This window comes from Labeo rohita, chromosome 17 (genome assembly GCF_022985175.1).
Source record: "Labeo rohita strain BAU-BD-2019 chromosome 17, IGBB_LRoh.1.0, whole genome shotgun sequence".
NCBI lineage: Eukaryota > Metazoa > Chordata > Actinopteri > Cypriniformes > Cyprinidae > Labeo > Labeo rohita.
In genome coordinates this window covers 20,767,261-20,785,421 of record NC_066885.1, presented here as the reverse complement: position 1 = coordinate 20,785,421, position 18,161 = coordinate 20,767,261, and the positions used below count along the sequence as shown (strand labels likewise).

Here is an 18,161-nt window from a genome sequence, read left to right as displayed (position 1 = left end):
AGGTGGATACCATCAGTGTAAAATAAGTAGTGAACATCTACATACCTGATTCATCAAAACAACTTTGGACATTATAAGCCTGCTGACTGATTGTCAGTGACTGCAGTGGATGATATTTAGGTGGAACAACTTAAAAGATTTGATTCTGGCTTTATAGTAGGACAAATGAAACCATGAATTCAGCACAATAATTCTTGCTGTTGCTGCTTTCCCCTCTCTTCCATTAAGAGCACTTTCTGTGTAATGATGTGTTTTGTACACAACAGCTCCACCTACAGAATAAGAGAGAAAGAGTAACATGGAGTTAGCGTGTGATGTGCAGATACTCATTTCTAGAGCAGTAGTTTTTAACCAGGGGGCCAAAGGATGTCTTGAAACTATTTAAATGAGTAAATTATTACTAATACATAAAACAAAAATAAAATAACCACCTTATTCTTCAATGTAGAAGTAAGCCTACGGGAATACCGAGAAGAATAACAACGTGCAGTAAACTGTAAAACTGTTTGCATGCAAACTAATGTGTTCGTGATTAAGATAATACATTCAAATAATATTGTAAGACATACCAATTTTCAATATCAAGCAGCAAAAAGAACTGTTTCGTACAGCTAAAAATATCTGGCCGCGAATGAGACCGGAAGTCACACCCATAAAATTTACAAATGACCACGCCCACTCTTATGGGAAAAATAAGGTGGATTTTTCCCTCCATCTTGCCCATTGTTTTTATTGAACAGTTTATTGAAGAACAGTTCTTGAAACAACTAAAATCACAAAATCAATTATGGTTAAATTGAATATTGTGTTGAGCAACGGTAGAATTTCAAAAGGTTGAGAACTGCTGTTCTAAAATGAAATGCATTAAATAAACCAGCAGCTTCTGTGCTTTAAGCCATGGTAACACACTAAAGTGCACTAACCTGGAGCTTTATCTCATGAATCTTGCTTTCGTTTCCCTTCAGACTGTATCCATGCTTTTTCAGGAGACTTTCAATATGCCTTAGTACAAAATATTGTTAGAATACATTCAGAAAATTGTTTTACTTATGATTTACTTACATAGTAATGATTGTGGCCTAATAACAAGTACACACCTTTGCACGTCAGCATTGGGTTCCAGTGCATAACGCTCCTGTAGGAAATGCTGTAACTCTGGGCCCTTTGCACCTAAAGTGCTCAGGGCCTTACAGGCAGCAATGCGCACACTGGGCTCCTCCTCATGGTGTACAGCCCACATCAGCAACTCCTGGAGAGCAGGGTTCATCCAACCTATTTGCCCTAAAGCTTAATTCATATAATAATAATTCCTTAATGTAATAATAAAAATGGTAACATTCATTTTTAGACACAAAATGACTACACATTAACTGTATTAAAGAAATAGCTCACTCAAAAAAGTTTGTTTCTTAATCAATACAGATTTGGAGAAACATAGCATTACCTCATTTGCTCACCAGTGGATCCTCTGCAGTGAATGGGTGCCGTCAGAATGAGAGTCCAAACAGCTAATAAAAACATCACAATAACTCACAAGACTTCAGTCCATCAATTATTTATTTATTTTTTTGCGAATTGAAAAGCTGCATGTTAGTATTAAACAAATCCATCATTAACATGCTTTCACTGTAAACCATCACTTCTGGTGAAAATACTAGTTCATAATTCATAATAACACCTCTTCCAGTGAAAAGGTTCCCTGTTGTCTTCTCACATCAAAATTCATTGAAATTTGTTTTGTAAACGGTGCTTGATCTGTGCATATTTCTCTCCTGATTCAGTTGAGATGATGTTTTCACTGGAGAAAGCAATATTATAAATAGAGGACTCATATTTTCACTGGAAGAAATGTTTTGGCTGCAATCATGTGGATTATTGTGATGTTTTTAACAGCTGTTTGAACTCTACTGACGGCACCCATTCACTGCAGAGGATTTATTTTTGAGCAAGTATTGTAATGCTAAATTTCTCCAAATCAGTTCTGATGAAGAAATAAACTCATTTATATCTTGTAAGGCCTTATAGTGAGTAGATTTTCAGCAGTTTTTCAATTTTTGGGTGAGCTCTTCCTTATTTAATTTACAAGCTTACCATTTATTGCTTCCACTTTCACCTCCCATAATGGATCATTCTGCATCAGGTAAATTAGCTGATCCAGGACCTGTGAACATGTTATATGTGAACATTTGGTCAGTCTTTTATTGTCCATATGCCATCAAAGATCTATTGTGCATCTGCACAGCTGCTTTACATCCTCACCAACTGGTCATCCATCATTAGAGATGCTGCAGTCAAGCAAGCTTGTTTGCGCACAGCCACAAAGTCATCATTAAAGCACCGCAGGAAAGTAGGCAGTAGCTTGGGTGTCATTATATTGAGCTGACCAATGAAGATCAGCGCTTCCACTCGCCAAGCAGTTGGACCCTCCTCCAGCTTTGTGCTGTTGAGATATTGTGTGTTAAGAGAGAACTGAATCCAAACCCTCTGATGTGTCTGTTGGGTAGAGATAGTCACCTCAGCTCACTGTGCATCTCGCTGGCCGCATCCATTTTACTCAGAGCCAGCGCTGCAGCGTGACGAACGGCAGAGCTCCAGTCGTTCCACATCATGTATATCAGTTTGTTGCAAAGATCCTGCATTAAAAGCAATTCCAGTATTTTCTACAATCATTAGAGAAATTAGATATGAATACAGCTGTCTGAAATGTGCTGAAGAATTACATTATGATACCTTGTTTAGTGGACTTCTGAGCTGTGCAATGCTAGTACAGGCCTGAACTCGTGTTCTCCAGTTAGCGCTGTTTAACTCTTCTGCCAGAAGAGAGCGCACTAGTGTCTGGATAGGATACACCATGCAAAGGTTTGAGTAGAAAGATTTTTTTAAAAAGAAATTAATACTTTTATTCAGCAAGGATGCATTAAATTGTTTCAAAATGCTAGGAAGGACACTTATAATGGCACTTTAAAAATATATATATATTTCAAATAAAAGCTGTTCTTTTGAACTTTCTATTCGTTAAAGAATTCTAAAAAATCATGGTTTCTGCAAAAAAATATTAAGTGGTAACACAGATAATAAGAAACATTTCTTGATCAGCATATTAGAATGATTTCTGAAGGATCATGTGACACTGAAGTATTTCACTGAAGGACAAAAAATAGAATTGTGAGTTTATATCAAAATTCTAAGGGAAAAAATCTTAATCGTGAGCAGACTTTAACGCTTTGCTCTAGACTTTAACATTGTCCGTCATTTTGATGGACAGGGTCTTAAAGGGGTCATCGGATGCCTATTTTCCACAAGTTGACATGTTTATTCAGGGTCTTAATGAAAAGTCTATAATATACTTTGGTTAAAAATTCTCAATGGTTGTATAATACAACACCCTTTTTACCTTGCCAAAATAAGCTCTGCAAAAATCATCTCATTCTGGTCGAGGCTGCTTTAAATGCAAATGAGCTCTGCAAGCTGCTAAACTTGCTAACTAGCACATTAGTAGAAACGGTGATCGCAAAGATTCATAAAAAAAAACCCTTATACTCACTTCTGCTGTAAGTGAAGCTGGATCATGAGTAATTTGTGTGAACATAGACGGATATATGTAGATCGGGAGGTGCGTTCCCTTCACAAACAAACGTAATCCACTGCATCTTCAGCGGCTCAGATGTCGGGAGTAAATGACGACCACTACGTACATTATCACATCCAGCAACACAAAACCTCAATCGCTCAATCTGAGATATTCTTGTCTAACTTACATCCCTGCTACGGCATCAAAACAAAGAGGGTGGACTGTTACAGCTGATCTGAGGTAAAACACTCATGTCAATCAACCATCATGGGAGCGGCCTCTGTCGGTGTGATGGCACACCGACGGGCATCTGAAAATGGCTCGATTTGAAAAAGGGGATATTATTTTTACAGATTACTTAAAAACCACTGCATGGATTTTTATCATTATAGGGTAGATTTGTACATACACTGCCAACACACATTAATGTTCAAACAACATGTAAAAGTGAACTTAGCATCCGATTACCCCTTTAAAAATTCTGTCATAAACTATTATTACCCCTCATTTTAATTTTCATATTTTAATTAGAATAACACATTTATTTTTGTTCACATTTTCATTTTTTAATCATGAAGCTACAGGATACTACAGTGTTCGATTTCTCGATTTTAATGAACCACTATTGTTTCTTAAATTACAATCCATCTTTTGGTCTATGCTGTTTTCAGTTCATGAAAGAACAGTACAGTGCGTCTTCCTTCCAATAAATAGCAAAAAGCTAGGCTTTGTGTTACTTTTGATATGAAACAAAGTCTCAGATTCATTTCATTAGGAAATTCAAGCAATAAATACCATTTGGTGCTTTTTAATATGGTGCGATAGATCGTTGTAGCTTCTGTTTACTCGCCTGTGCGTAATCAAACGCAAAGGAAAACATTTGTGACAGTTTCTTTTTTGTCCTGGATCCCTTGATCTGCTGCCCTACTGGAGTGCACTCACCGCCAACTGAACAGGGGTGGGATTGCAGCTACAATTTACAATTTACAATTTCCTCAGTGTAATCTGTCAAAATGATGGACCACCTTCAGATTTTTTCATCACTGATAAAAAAAAAAAATAGTCAATGATGGTCAATTATAATAATTATAATTGCAATTGCGAATTTATATCATAATTCTGAGGAAAAAAATCTGAATTGTGACATATAAACTCGAAATTCTGAGAAAATATCAGTTTTTTTTTTCCTCAGGACTGGACTGTATAACTAGCAATTGCGATCTTGCAATTTTGACTTTATAACTCACAACTGAGTTTGTCACGCAATTCTGAGGAAAAATCTGAATTGTGAGATATAAACTTAAAATTCTGAGAAAATATCAGTTTTTTTTTTCCTCAGGACTGGACTTTATAACTAGCAAGTTTGTATCATGCAATTCTGAGATAAAAATTAGCAATTACCTTTTTTATTTATTTTTTTTCAGTGGCGGAAAGGGCCTTCAATACTTCAGTGTCACATGATCCTTCAGAAATCATTCTAATATGCTGACCAAGAAATGTTTTTTATATTATCTGTGTTGCCACTTAATATTTTTTGGGTGAAAGCATTATTATTTGAGAATTCTTTAACAAATAGAAAGTTCAAAAGAACAGCTTTTTTAAAAAAAGTGCCATTATAAATGTCCTTACTGGCATTTTAAATCGATTTAATGCATCCTTGCTGAATAAAAGTTTACATCATGCAATTCTGAGAAAAAAAATCAGAATTGTGAGATATAAACTTTAAAGAAAATATGAGTTTTTGTTATAAACAATGTAATCTTTTATTAAAAAAGCACTGAGAAGTCACTTACAGTCTTGCTGCTGATGCTGGAGAGAAGCATCATAGACTGCTCGTGATCTGAAGGAGCGTCTCTGAGAAAGTGCTGTGACAGGAGTCTCTGTATGACAGCTTGACTCGTATCACCGTCTATCGCCAAGCACTGTGCCGCCACCCAGCTGTCTGCACCTGTGCCAGAAGGGTCTGAGTCATAACATATGATAGTCGTTTTAAATCAACATTTAAATAGAACAGGCTGCTTTACCTGTGACATTAATGTTTGTTAACAACCAATGTTGTTTTAATAGACATATTTTTAGGTTTCAGTCATTGATATCCTTCTACAGACCTTGCTTCAAAGTGCTTCGTAATATGTCTCTGGCATGTGCATTAGGTGTCCTCATGGCACACTGACACACTGCAGCAGCCATCTGAACTCTCTTCACTGGGTCATCAAGCGCTGAGACAATGAGAGCCTTTAGCTCCTGAGGATCTGCCTTCAATTTGCACCCCTTACCATGTTGACCTGAACAAAGAAGCAATTAGCTGTCACTTTTTGAGTAATATTATATACTATTGTTTAATCAAAAATACAGTAAAAACACTAATATTGTGATTTTTTTTTTTTGAATATCTTTTAAAATGTCGATTTAAAATGCATTCCTGTGATGACAAATCTCTATTTTGTATGCATTGAAAAATGTGTTTTTAGCTGTCAGATTAACCTGCTTTGCCAGGGTCAAGCTCTTCTTGTGGTCTATTAACAGCTTCCAATGCACAAGTTATGATAGCCTCCAGCCGCACTGGGAAATTAGGGTCACTAAGAGCCCTTTTTAGGCCTTCGATGGTCATTCTCTGCCAGGGCAACTCTAGATGAAACAGATAATGATTTTCCAAAAGGGGTTTCCATGTGAGCAATCAATGCAAAAGCAATAAATTGTATGCAGGTGCCCAAGGTGCTTTCCTGCAAATAACATACACTGGATATCTATAGTTCTGCTTCGTAGCTAACAAATCTCAGCTGACAATGTTTTTGGTAAGCGTATTACTTAATGGACTTCATAAAAGTGGAATTTATTTAAAGACTATGAATATACAGTTGAGGTCAAAAGTTTGCACCCCCTTTCAGAATCATTAAAAATGTTAATTATTTTACCGAAATAAGAGGGATCATACGAAATGCACGTTTTTGTGTATTAAGTACTGACCTGAATAAGGTATTTCACATAAAATATGTTAACATTTATAGTCCACAAGAGAAAACAATAGTTAACATACACTTGATTCTCAATACTGTATTGTTACCTGAATGATCCACAGCTGTGTTTTTTTTTTTTTTTTTTGCTTAGTGATAGTTGTTCATGATTCCATTGTTTGTCCTGAACGGTTAAACTGCCTGCTGTTCTTCAGAAAAATCCTTGAGGTCCCACAAATTCTTTGGTTTTCCAGCATTTTTGTGTATTTTAACCCTTTCCAACAATGACTGTATGATTTTGAGATCCATAATTTCACACTGAGGACAACTGAGCGACTCATATGCAACTATTACAGAAGGTTCAAACGCTCACTGATGCTTTAGAAGGAAAAACCATGCATTAAGATTCGGGGGGTGAAAACTTTTGAACAAAATGGAGATGCGTACATTTTTCTTATTTTGCCTAAATAATATATTTTTTTTCATTTAGTACTGCCCTTCAGAGACTACAGAAGATACTTACATGTTTGTCAGAAGACAAAAAAAGTTACATTTACCCTGATCTTCAAATTCAAAAAGTTTTCACCCCCCTGGCTCTTAATGCATTGTGGTTCCTTCTAGAGCATCAGTGAGCGTTTGAACCTTCTGTAATAGTTGCATGAGTCCCTCAGTTGTCCTCAGTGTAAAAAGATGAATCTCAAAATCATACAGTCATTGTTTGAAAGGGTTCAAATACAGAAAAATGCTGGAAAACCAAAAAAAGAATTTGTGGGACCTCAAGGATTTTTCTGAAGAACAGTGAGCAGTTTAACTGTTCAGGACAAACAAGGGACTCATAAACAACAATCACTAAACAAAAAAACACAGCTGTGGACCATTCAAGTAACAACACATTATTAAGAATCAAGGGGATGTTAACTTTTGAATGGGGTCATTTTTATAAATTCAACTATTATTTTCTCTTGTGGACTGTAAACATTTTATGTGAAATATCTTATTCAGGTCAGTACTAAATAAACGATAACATGCATTTTGTGTGATCCCTCTTATTTTAGTAAAATTAACAGTTTTAATGATTATGAAAAGGGGGATGCAAACTTTTGACCTCAATTGAACATTGATAATAAGGTATGCAGAGGTATGGCACGCAAAGCTGTGAAAAGAAATACCTACTGACGTTGCAGACATTCCTCCATTGATCAACTGCATAGCGAAGTGTGAAAAGTTCATCCACAGATTGTTCGAATGTCTCAGGATCCTGTCCGCTGAAGTCAGGAGATCTGAGACCCTGCTGTTTCGCTTTTACCATTCTACCAGTTCCTGCTAAAGCGAGTGGAAGACAGAAACAAATATTTGACCCACATATGAACCTTTAAATGTACTCAAAATTAAAAATTCTGCCATTAATTACTCACCCTCACATTGTTCCAAAACTTCTGAACACAAATTAAGATACTTTTGCACACACATGCATCATAGTACTGCCATGAATGGGCAATGAAAACTGACATGGAAATTGTTAAATAAAGGTATTATTTTAGCTTTCTATGCACACAGAAAGTATTCTCATAGCTTTGTAAAATTAAGGTTGAACCACTGATATCACATGGACTATTTTAATGATGTCCTTACTACCTTTCTGGGCCTTGAACGTGTCAGTTGCTTTCCTGTCTATGCAGGGTCAGAAAGCTCTCAGATTTCATCAAAAATATCTTAATTTGTGTTCTGAAGATAAACAAAGGTCTTACGGGTTTGGAACGACGTAAGGGTGAGTAATTAATGACAGAATTTTCATTTTTGGGTGAACTATCCCTTTAAGCTCTTCATGTCACAATGACATTTTTAACACTAACACTGTACTTCAACTGTAAGTAAATAGTCACATTCAAGATACATATGTAAGCCTACCTAAGAAGATCTCTTGTTCAGAGACGTTCTTTGCGACGGCACGTGGATTCAAGATATCCTGTAGCCGGGGGGCCTGTGGGATGTCAATGTGCTTGGCGGTCACAGCGGTTGCTGTCTTATTTAAGCGGTTCTGCACATCTGTGCTCACTGGAGAGAGCACATAACCTGGTATCCTGTTAAATAAAGACAGACACCACAAAAATCTATGTGGAATACAAGTGAGGCTTAAGTAAATGTATGCATTAAAGGAACAGTTTCCACAAAAATGAAAATTCTCTCATATACTCAGTCACATAAGCAAACCTGTAAGCATTTTTTTTCTATTGTGGACCACAAATAAAGGATAATACTGTCAACCAAACAGTTTCAGTTCCCATTGAGTAACATTGTATTTTTGGTTACCAACATTCTTCAAAACATTTTCTTCTACATTCCACAGAAGAAAGAAAGTCATGCAAGATTGGAACGACATGAGGTTGAGTAAATAATGATAGAATGTTCATTTTTTGGTAGACTATTTTATTAAGGATGATGAATTTAGAAACTATTTTGATGAAAGTAATAGTCTTACCGGTGTTGTTTTCTCAGCTGCAGCAGTTGACTCCTCTTATTTTGTGCAAACTCCTGCCACCTGCTGTTCTGGGCTTCCCAATCCTCTATAGAGGATTCCTTCAGACAGGTGTGCACATTTAACACCCTGAACGGTTTTGTTATTCTAAACACACCATACATCTTGCTTTGATCACTAAGATTTATAAAAGATACCTTAGTGTTCACTGCAGGAGCCTGTGTTAAAATTCTACCACCTTCTTGGTTTAAACAATTGATGTTGCAGTGTATTTCACCGTTCTCACGCCTCTTTATTTTCTTTAATGCGCTATCTGGTGCTAAGGGGCCTGTGGCATGAAAAAGCCGGCTAAAGTCAGCTTTTCTGTATGAAATGGCCCCCATCTCGTCCATAACATCTTTGGAGAAAGAAAGGATCTGGCTTGCATTATTCAGAAGCTGTTTGTACAGACGGTCCTCCCTGCGCTTGCTGTGGTGCTCTGGTCTCCATTTTGCATGCTGTAAATTCATGATTGTCGGTGAGGCCTTATGGGAAATTGTCTAAAAAAGGAAACGATGATCAAATAGAAATTGATTATTTGATTCTTAAAGCCTGCTGGCTTAAAAACAAAAGACAACTGGATGCTGTTTTAAACCACTACACAAGATAAACCCATTTAAAATGATAAAGGTAAGAAATACACCAATAGAAAGTAAAAAATAAATAATAAATAAATAAAAAAGTGCCACTATGGCTATTATGAGCAGTCACCTACCGTTAAATCACAGCACAGAGCTCACATTAAAAAGGTTTTATATTTCAAAGCAGTTTATATCAAACAAGAAAAGAAAAGCTGACCGCTGACAAAGATATAGTTACTACAGCTCTGGCACCACTTTAAATGTTGGCATAGCAACAGGACGCGTTTGTTTTGGCTGCTGTGGCTCCTTGACGTCAACTTATTAGGGGTGGAGATTTGATTCATCCCAGTGAGTCAAACATTGACTCGGTTCACCAAAAAGATTCATTCGCTAATTTATATTAGAAGCCAGTAGGTAGCGACATGTTACGGGTTTTATGTGTCATATGGACTGCATCTTTGCATCGTGAGTTTGGTTTGTTAATACAATAACAATCGCCTTAATAAATTTGAAATGTTTCAGTAACGTCCTTACATCGCTATAATTGTGTCATCATTCACTTACATGCATAAACTCCCCTCACTTCTTGTTATGAACGAGATTGGCTCAAAGATTAACGAAGGACATCATTCATTCCGTTAACTAGACTCACAAACCAGATGCCATCGTCCTATTCTTTGAAGGTAGGAAAACTATCGCTAAAAGATTTATTAAGCACAACATATATGAGTCAGAACAAATTAATGTAAAATATTTGTTTAATAGAGGGGATTTACACTTACATCACGAATTGGACAGTTACCCGGATGCGCAGCCATGATACTCGGATGTAAACAACAGCATGGACTGCATTGTCAGTACTACTGAATACGTTGTTCTGCTAATTTACGCTGTCTAAACCACGGAAAAAAGTGTGGCAGCTGCTAAATAATATAGAGAAGGACTTAGTAAGCAGAAAATGGCCCAATATTTTGACAAAGTAAGGTTAATAGATAGTAAAGAAGATATGTATGAGCAGTATTAATTAAGATATTAGTCTAATATTTTACCAACCTGGTTGGAAATGATAAGAACAAACACAAATGTTGTCAAAATTCTTGCCCTGGAAATCCTGGTTCAGTTTGGCCAACCACAAACACCTTTTGTTCCTCAGTTTTTTCCACTCTTATCCTTGATTTGTTATAACATTTGGCCATCTATAGTACTCCAGATTTTTTTAACTGGTCCAACCGATTAGTACAGCCCAAAACATAACAATAGTTGACTATTTTCACCAACAATAATCAGCAAAATATGTGAATTTTATTCCATTCAGTGGCATTGTTTATGTTAAGAGCCGCCAATATGGCCGATTGATGATGCGCCGTGAAAACACTATATGAATAAACAAATTAGAAAAGGTCGGGAGACATTTTCATGTTTTAGCATTGGAGCATTTTTATTCTGCACTATTTTTTTTAACAGTCACTGCCATTTCAACAGCATTTCTTGACTTTCTCACATCCATACTTTAAACAGTTAGGCCATAACATTTAGTTTAAAGGGGAATTGTTATATATGATGATTCTCTCTCATTTGATGAGCCAGTGTAAATTCAAATGTGATGTCTTCTGTTACAGAGACATGCACTAATGATACACCAAGGTGTGAAGAACCATATTGCTGTTTCTGGGAACCTTTTTAGAGGAAGAACTTCCAACAAGCTGCATACATATCCACTTGCTTCCTTGAAACAATGTGAGCAAATTGCCATGCAACCTTTGCTTATATAAATCAGGCATCAAAGACAATTCTTTGAGGCCAAAATATTCATTCAGTGGATTAGCATTAACAAATGTGACCCTGGACCGCAAAACCAGCCATAAGGGACTTTATTTTATTTTTTTTTTCAATTGAGATTTTTATAAAGTTTAATAAATAAGCTTTCAAGATCGAGATACAACTATTTGAATATCTCGAATCTGAGGGTGCAAAAAATCAAAATATTGAGAAAATTGCCTTTAAAATTGTCCAAATGAAGTTCTTAGCAATGTATATTACTATACTAGTAATTCCTATTTACGGTAGGAAATTTACAAAATATCTTCATGGAGCATGATCTTTAATATCCTAATGATTTTTGGCATATTTTTTTAAATACAATTTTGATCCATACAATGTATTGTTGGCTATTGCTACAAATATACCCGTGCTGACTGGTTTTGTGGTCCAGCGTCACAAATATAAAAATAAACATTTAACTGTAAAATAATAATAATGATCTTCTTCTTCATGTATATATGTATGTATATATATTGCTGCTTAAAAGTTTGTGAACCCTTTAGAATTTTCTATATTTCTGCGTAAATATGAACCAAAACATCATCAGATTTTCAAGTCCTGAAAGTAGACAAAGATGTTCCAATCAAACAAATGAGGCAAAGATATATACTTTGTCATCTGGAAAATGATCCAATATTACATATCTGTGAGTGGCAAAAGTATGTGAATCTCTACGATTAGCAGTTAATTTGAAGGCGAAATTAGAATCCATCTGTTAAGAGACATTTTCAATCAATGGGATGACTAACAGGACTTGTGTGAAAATTTGTCATATTTATGCAGTAATATAGAAAATATATACAGCAGAACTGTATATACATATATTCATGAATATAACTTGTTACCTATAATGTACTTTGAATTTATTTGATGTTTATTTCTTTAAAAACTATTTCACATTAGTAACAAAGTCAAATGGCAGCTTTTGAGTTTATTTTCTGTCTTTGTCCTTTGAGCAAGTCTGCAGTCATAACTCTTTCCTTCAGTGACCACAAACATTTATAACAAGCAATGCATGTTTCCGACTTAAATGTGATGTGTTTGTTGATAGATTTTCTTTTAAATTAATTTATTGAAGCTAACACATTTGTCAGCCAGCTGTTCGTAAACAGTATGAAGAGCTGGTTCTATTTATTGATAATTGCAATCCAGCCCTTTAATTGAAACCAAAATCTAAACAAAAAACTCTTCAGTGCTGCACTGAATAAGCCACATTTATAATTTTGCACATGTTAGCTGTTAGAGCAAGACTAAGTTCATGAGAATACACTTCATCAATTTGGCATCAAGCAATTCCTCATACTAATGAAACAGCCATCAAGTCCACTTTCTGCGTAGTGCAAATAATAATGTTTAACAAACTTTTAAAGCCACTTTAAACCGAAGTCTCCACACAACAGGAGCCTCTGCGAACGTAATATCTCCTCACCTCAGAGGAGTCCCCACAGCCCTCAGGTCGATGTACAATGAGGACTGGGAAGAAGCGAGCGTCTTGGTAGTTCGGCGGGCTGTCATTAAGTGCAAGCTGACTGGTGTAAGACCTGCAGCACTGCTCATCAGGACAACAACGCTCTGTAAGTGTACTACTGCGGCTCCTCCACAGTCCCATGGTGCGCCTGGAGCCATACATGCGGCACAGCGAGAAGTGCGAGGTGTCCAGAGACAAACGGGAGTGGAAGGTGTGGCGAGAGAAGATGGAGGAACAGCTTGAGCTGATAGTCGGCCGTCTTCGTCCGCCTTCGTGTTGGCAACAGTGCTCACAGTTCTGCACCAACGTCCCGTAACTCTGCGCTGAGCAGCTGTCCAACAGCAAGCGGTTGGAGGAAATACTGTCTCTGTGATTTGACCCCGAAGTTCCTAGGTTCATCAGCATGGCCTCCGAGTAGCTTGGTATAAGCTGGCGGTTTGAACGAATGTGCCATTCCAGCTCCGTACTGTCGATGGTTTCTACTCTCGGTAGGCCATAACGAGTGTTCCTCGTAGTGGCGTCGGCTTCTGGAGATGGGCTGTTGTTGCTATACTCAAGTCCAAAGAGTTTCTCAACTTGATAGTGCACAAACGCAGTCCGGTACTCGATTAGTACTCGCAGTGGCCAGGAGAGCATGAGGAGAGCCGCCAACCAGAAGGTGACCCGCGAGGTGTACCATGGCAATTGGTCGGGATCCACATAAGCAATGAGGTGCTCTTTGAAGTCAACGTTTTTCAGCAGCATGCCCTCACGGGCTTCCATGTAGTCATCCAGTCCCTCAATTTCCGAGAAGAACCTGGCACGTTGGTTGAGGTATGCATTTTCAGGTCCTGCTCCAGAGAAGCTGAAGCACTTTGAAAAATGCAACCGTGTTGCCGCGTGTGCCTCCAGCCCCCGCAAGTTGCGTGAAACATCTCTCATTCCACATCGACTGTAGTCGAACTCGCCCTCCGCCACATGCGTGTTAACACGCTCGTGATAGACCTGCGTAGTCGTGTAGGCATCTCCATTCCGGTAACGCGTTACTTGTCGAGTTCTGCGTACGAAATGGTAACTGATGGCTTTCCACCAGACGCACGGCCGGGCTTGGCGCATACGCAGAACCCTTTCGTACACACTCTCTATGTTGGCCTTGCACTGCAACTCGCTGCGGGCGCGACAGTGCCAGCACTCCATAAGGTAAACGGCGTAGAGCATGAGCAGGAAGGCCAAGGGGATGTACACGTAACCATCAGAGCAAGGGCTGTCGTGGTATATCATGGCACGGCCTCCTCCTCTCAGAGAGTTCATTGAGGCTGTGAGGGAAGTACTGGAGGAATCGAAGCTTAGCTTGGTGACCTGGGTGAGCTGACACCAGGCCACGGCACCTAGGCAGCTGTACATGAGCAGAGAAAGGAGAAGGCATCGCCAGTGCGTATCACGGCACATAGAGGCACTCAGGGACTGCTTTATTGGCCATTGCTACAAGGAATAATGAGAAAGAGAAACAGTAATCAGCCTATTGTAAGGCACACAGGCTTGTTGTGAATACTGTGAATAAGACAACAAGAGGTGATAAATACAAAACAAACAATGAGTGATTTAGCGTCACTTTTATGAGGCAATGATACTGGTGATTAAATGTCTTCAGATCAGAAATTAAGGTTTTTGAGGAAAAAATTCCAGGATTTTTCTCCATATAGTGGACTTCAATAGGGATCATTTGGTTGAAGGTCCAAATTGCAGTTTCAGTGCAGCTTCAAATGGCTCTACACGATCCCAGCCGAGGAATAAGTTCTTATCTAGTGAAACAATCTGTCATTTTCTAAAAACTATATATATATATATACTTTTTAACCACAAATGCTTGTCTTGCACTAGCTCTGCGATGCGTGTCTACAACTTAATGCATTACGTAATCATGTTAGAAAGGTTAAAAAAGTTTTAAAAAATTAGGCGAAAAACATTTTCTCTTCCAACTTCAAAATCATCTAACATCGTTGTTTTAGCTTTTTTGTAAAGGGCGTTTGACTTTCTTTGCACATTCGCTTTGTAAACACTGAGTCGGTACTTCCGCCTACGTCACGCATGAACTTTCAAACGTGACTATGTAATGTGTGAAGTTGTGAATGCAGATCTAGTGCAAGATGAGTATTTGTGGTGAAAAAGTATATATATATTATATTTATATTATATTTATTTTTTTTTTTTTTTGAAAATGGCCAATTGTTTTGTTAGATAAGACCCTTTTTCTTCAGATACACGATACTATCCTATATCGTCACAACCATAATCTTGGATAGGAGTGAGTAAATTATCACGAAATTTAAATTCTGGTGTGAACTAATCCTTTAAAGCTAAAAAGGGTTATGAAAACAAACAAAATTACTAAAAATAAAATGAAAACTGAGCTGTCTCAGATGTCCAGTGCATCTTATGCTCCTCTTAAATATCCTATTACATTCAATAGCTTAATGTACAACTCTAAAAATAATAAAATACATTTAAAATAAAATAAATTTTACATCTAAATAAAGGTTGCAATGGACATTGATTTGAGTCTAATTCAAATAAAGTGCAGACAACGCTCTGACAGTAAACCCTTAACATGACTAGAGTGATATAGATCTATGTGAGAAAGTGGGGCCTGACAAGACTGAGGATTTGTAGCAAACCCTCAGTTCAGACTTAATTACTTACAGTACGTCCTGGCACAAAGCCTTCAAATTATATCTATTAAACCAAGACATGCACTCGCTTGTTTCAGATAGTTGACCTGTATTAAACTGGTTAACCCTTTGACCATTTTACAGGTAATTCCATTTTTACAATGCTATCCCACAATTTCTGCCTTCTTTTCCGCATCGTGAAAATCATAGAGCGCTGTGTATCCAGGCAATGATATGGATGAAGCAAAACATGGTGAATGTCATTGCAACTTTGTCTTGAGTCTTCAATCAATGCCAGACAAAATCTATCAAATTGATTTTTTTGTATTCAAAACCTGCAGGAGAATAGCTCAGCAATGCTTTTGTGTGACTTGTACAAATCTTTGGCAATGCACAGAAGTTGTTCGTAAGCGGAAAATAACCTTTGCTCCTAATTCTGAGTTTGTGGGTTTGATTCTCACTCAAGGGTACTGAGCTACTGAATACGAATGATGATAAAAAATGTCAGCTATTATTGTGAGCTCACTGAATTAAACATACAAAGAGGCTGGTTTTATTAAACTTAACTGATCAAAAATTGAAGAAGTTCGTGTTTTGAGTATAAAATTGGCTCTGAGACTACGAGTTGAAAATGTATGGTGTTGTTGTCCAATAAGTGTGTGTACATTTCAGCAGCTAATACCACAGCTTCTGATATTTATAAGGGTTGAAAGGCTTTTAAAGAGGGGAGAGCGAGGTGCAACATCAATAATGGAAATCCCACATGAAAGAGAATACTGTGACAGAGCTAACAGTCAGCCATTCAAAAGCATACTGTAGAAACCTGTTTTATCCTCACGAAGTGAAACTTTGGACATAATATGGTTATGATCTGAGATGCCTAAGCAGATTACAGCTGAAACTTAGTAACAACTTCAAAGAATACCAAATGTGGTGCATTGATTTTGTTTTTCGGTTTATCTCAAAATAAATGAAGTTCAATTTAAAGCATCTGCTCATCTGATGATGCCTAGAAAAATGAATATGCAAACAACAAACATTCCTTCACCAATCTACTCCTCAATATATACTTCCCCCTCTTTGTTTTATTATAGAATAACATCTAAAAATACCAGATCAAATCGACGTACCAGTCTAAATGCAGTTTTCAGAGAAGATCAAATCACAGTTCTGAGTTCCAGCATGCAGGATTTGTGCGAAAGATGAGCTGAGGGACATTCACAGAACTGGCAGGCCATACCAGAAGGCTTCACAAGGCAATATGCACCAAAAAACATTAATATCAGAGATGCGGGTTGGAATCAGTATCGCTGGCAGGGTATTTAGTGTGACATATGAAAGGTTTTATCCAAAATACGGAGTCGAATATATCTACTCTAACTCCAAAGTGAGGGTGATTTTCAAGCTAACAGGCATATAATCTTTTTACCAGTGGGAATTCCATAATAAAGCTACAGCAGTGTATTTCAGAAGTGTTGATCAATGCACAAAATCGGCTGAGGGCTGTGAATATGACAGATTTAGAGATATACCTGATGTAAAATGCAAATGCACATCCCAATTTAAATCTGTTTGTCCTTCCTGGAGTGTTCTCAGATTTATTGTCATTGTAGAATGAAGTGTAGAGCATACAGCCTAAATCAGATTCAAACATTAGGTTTTCTAGTTATGATCTGCAGTCGGTGATCTCTGACTACTGCAAAGAACTCAAGAGTTTATATTATAGATGATTATGAATAACTTGTGCACTATAAAGTTTATGCATCAACTGGAAGCAGAGGCATTGCTTAAAAAACGTTACATTACATTTAACAGCTTCTTTTAAATAACAAAATATAAGTGAATTAACTATTACATTTTTAAACCTCCAGACATACCTTTACTCTGCCCAGCCTATTACTGGAACAAGTCAAAGCACACTAAGACAGTTCGAGTCTACAGGGGGTTATAATGCAGAAATCCCCTCTCCTCCATGATGACTATGGTACATCTAGTACTCATAAGACTCATCTCATACCTCTTCCAGCACATCGAGACTGGCCGGTGTCTCCGCGCCACCATCTGGGGTGCTCGGCGCTGTGTCCTCCGCAGTAGTATCAGTTTCCAGATCTAGAGACAACATCCTGCGGCAGGTGTAACATTGCAGTCAAATATGTTATCTGCAATACGCCGCTTTCTCAATGAAATACGCTTTAGGACGTTGTTTTGTCCGGCTGTGCTGTTGTTTGGGATGGATGCCAGGAACGCCGGGGATCCCGCTCTGGGTGTTCCCATTCAGGCAGACTGGGGGGGCGGAGACCGCGGGGAGACTGCGGAGGACGGAGGAAAAAAAAACGACAACTGCTCTCCAAAGTCTCATGGAGACCAAAGCTGATTCTTTGATTTGTGTTTATACTGAACTCACTGAACTACACGAGATGTGACCAGTACCTCAGAATAATTAGAGAAAAGATGTTCCTTGTTTTGCCATGTTTGTCATAGGGTCTGTGAAGACTACCAGTCAAATGTTTTTAAACAGTAAGATTTATAATGTTTATTTTTTAATGTTTTTTGTGGAATATTTTACTGTTTAAAATAACTGCTTTCTATTTGAATATATTTTA

General features: G+C 37.5%; 2 protein-coding genes across 5 annotated transcripts; both read right to left on the bottom strand.

The window, feature by feature from the left end:
* Positions 1–126: 126 nt before the first annotated feature.
* On the bottom strand, positions 127–9,882 carry heatr4 (HEAT repeat containing 4). 4 transcript variants are annotated; one of them, XM_051133521.1, is made up of 15 exons: positions 9,756–9,882; positions 9,199–9,540; positions 9,005–9,102; positions 8,434–8,606; positions 7,699–7,848; positions 6,056–6,199; positions 5,680–5,856; positions 5,365–5,534; positions 2,731–2,835; positions 2,515–2,633; positions 2,260–2,440; positions 2,092–2,161; positions 1,098–1,287; positions 924–1,002; positions 127–272 (listed from the first exon to the last, which is right to left on the bottom strand). In XM_051133521.1, the coding sequence occupies exons 2-15, from the start codon at positions 9,508–9,510 to the stop codon at positions 180–182; spliced, it is 2,061 nt and encodes a 686-aa protein (XP_050989478.1). In that variant the 5' UTR covers positions 9,511–9,540; positions 9,756–9,882; the 3' UTR covers positions 127–179. The 4 variants fall into 4 exon arrangements, with proteins under 4 accessions (XP_050989478.1, XP_050989474.1, XP_050989477.1 ...); XM_051133517.1 differs by having other exon boundaries at positions 9,005–9,540; XM_051133520.1 differs by having other exon boundaries at positions 5,365–5,519; positions 9,005–9,540.
* A 1,176-nt stretch (positions 9,883–11,058) lies between these two features.
* Positions 11,059–17,872, bottom strand: si:dkey-13p1.4 (transmembrane protein 151B). The gene is made up of 2 exons (XM_051132709.1): positions 17,576–17,872; positions 11,059–14,371 (listed from the first exon to the last, which is right to left on the bottom strand). Exons 1-2 carry the CDS (start codon positions 17,678–17,680, stop codon positions 12,818–12,820), a joined length of 1,659 nt encoding a protein of 552 aa, XP_050988666.1. The 5' UTR covers positions 17,681–17,872; the 3' UTR covers positions 11,059–12,817.
* Between the last annotated feature and the right edge of the window lie 289 nt (positions 17,873–18,161).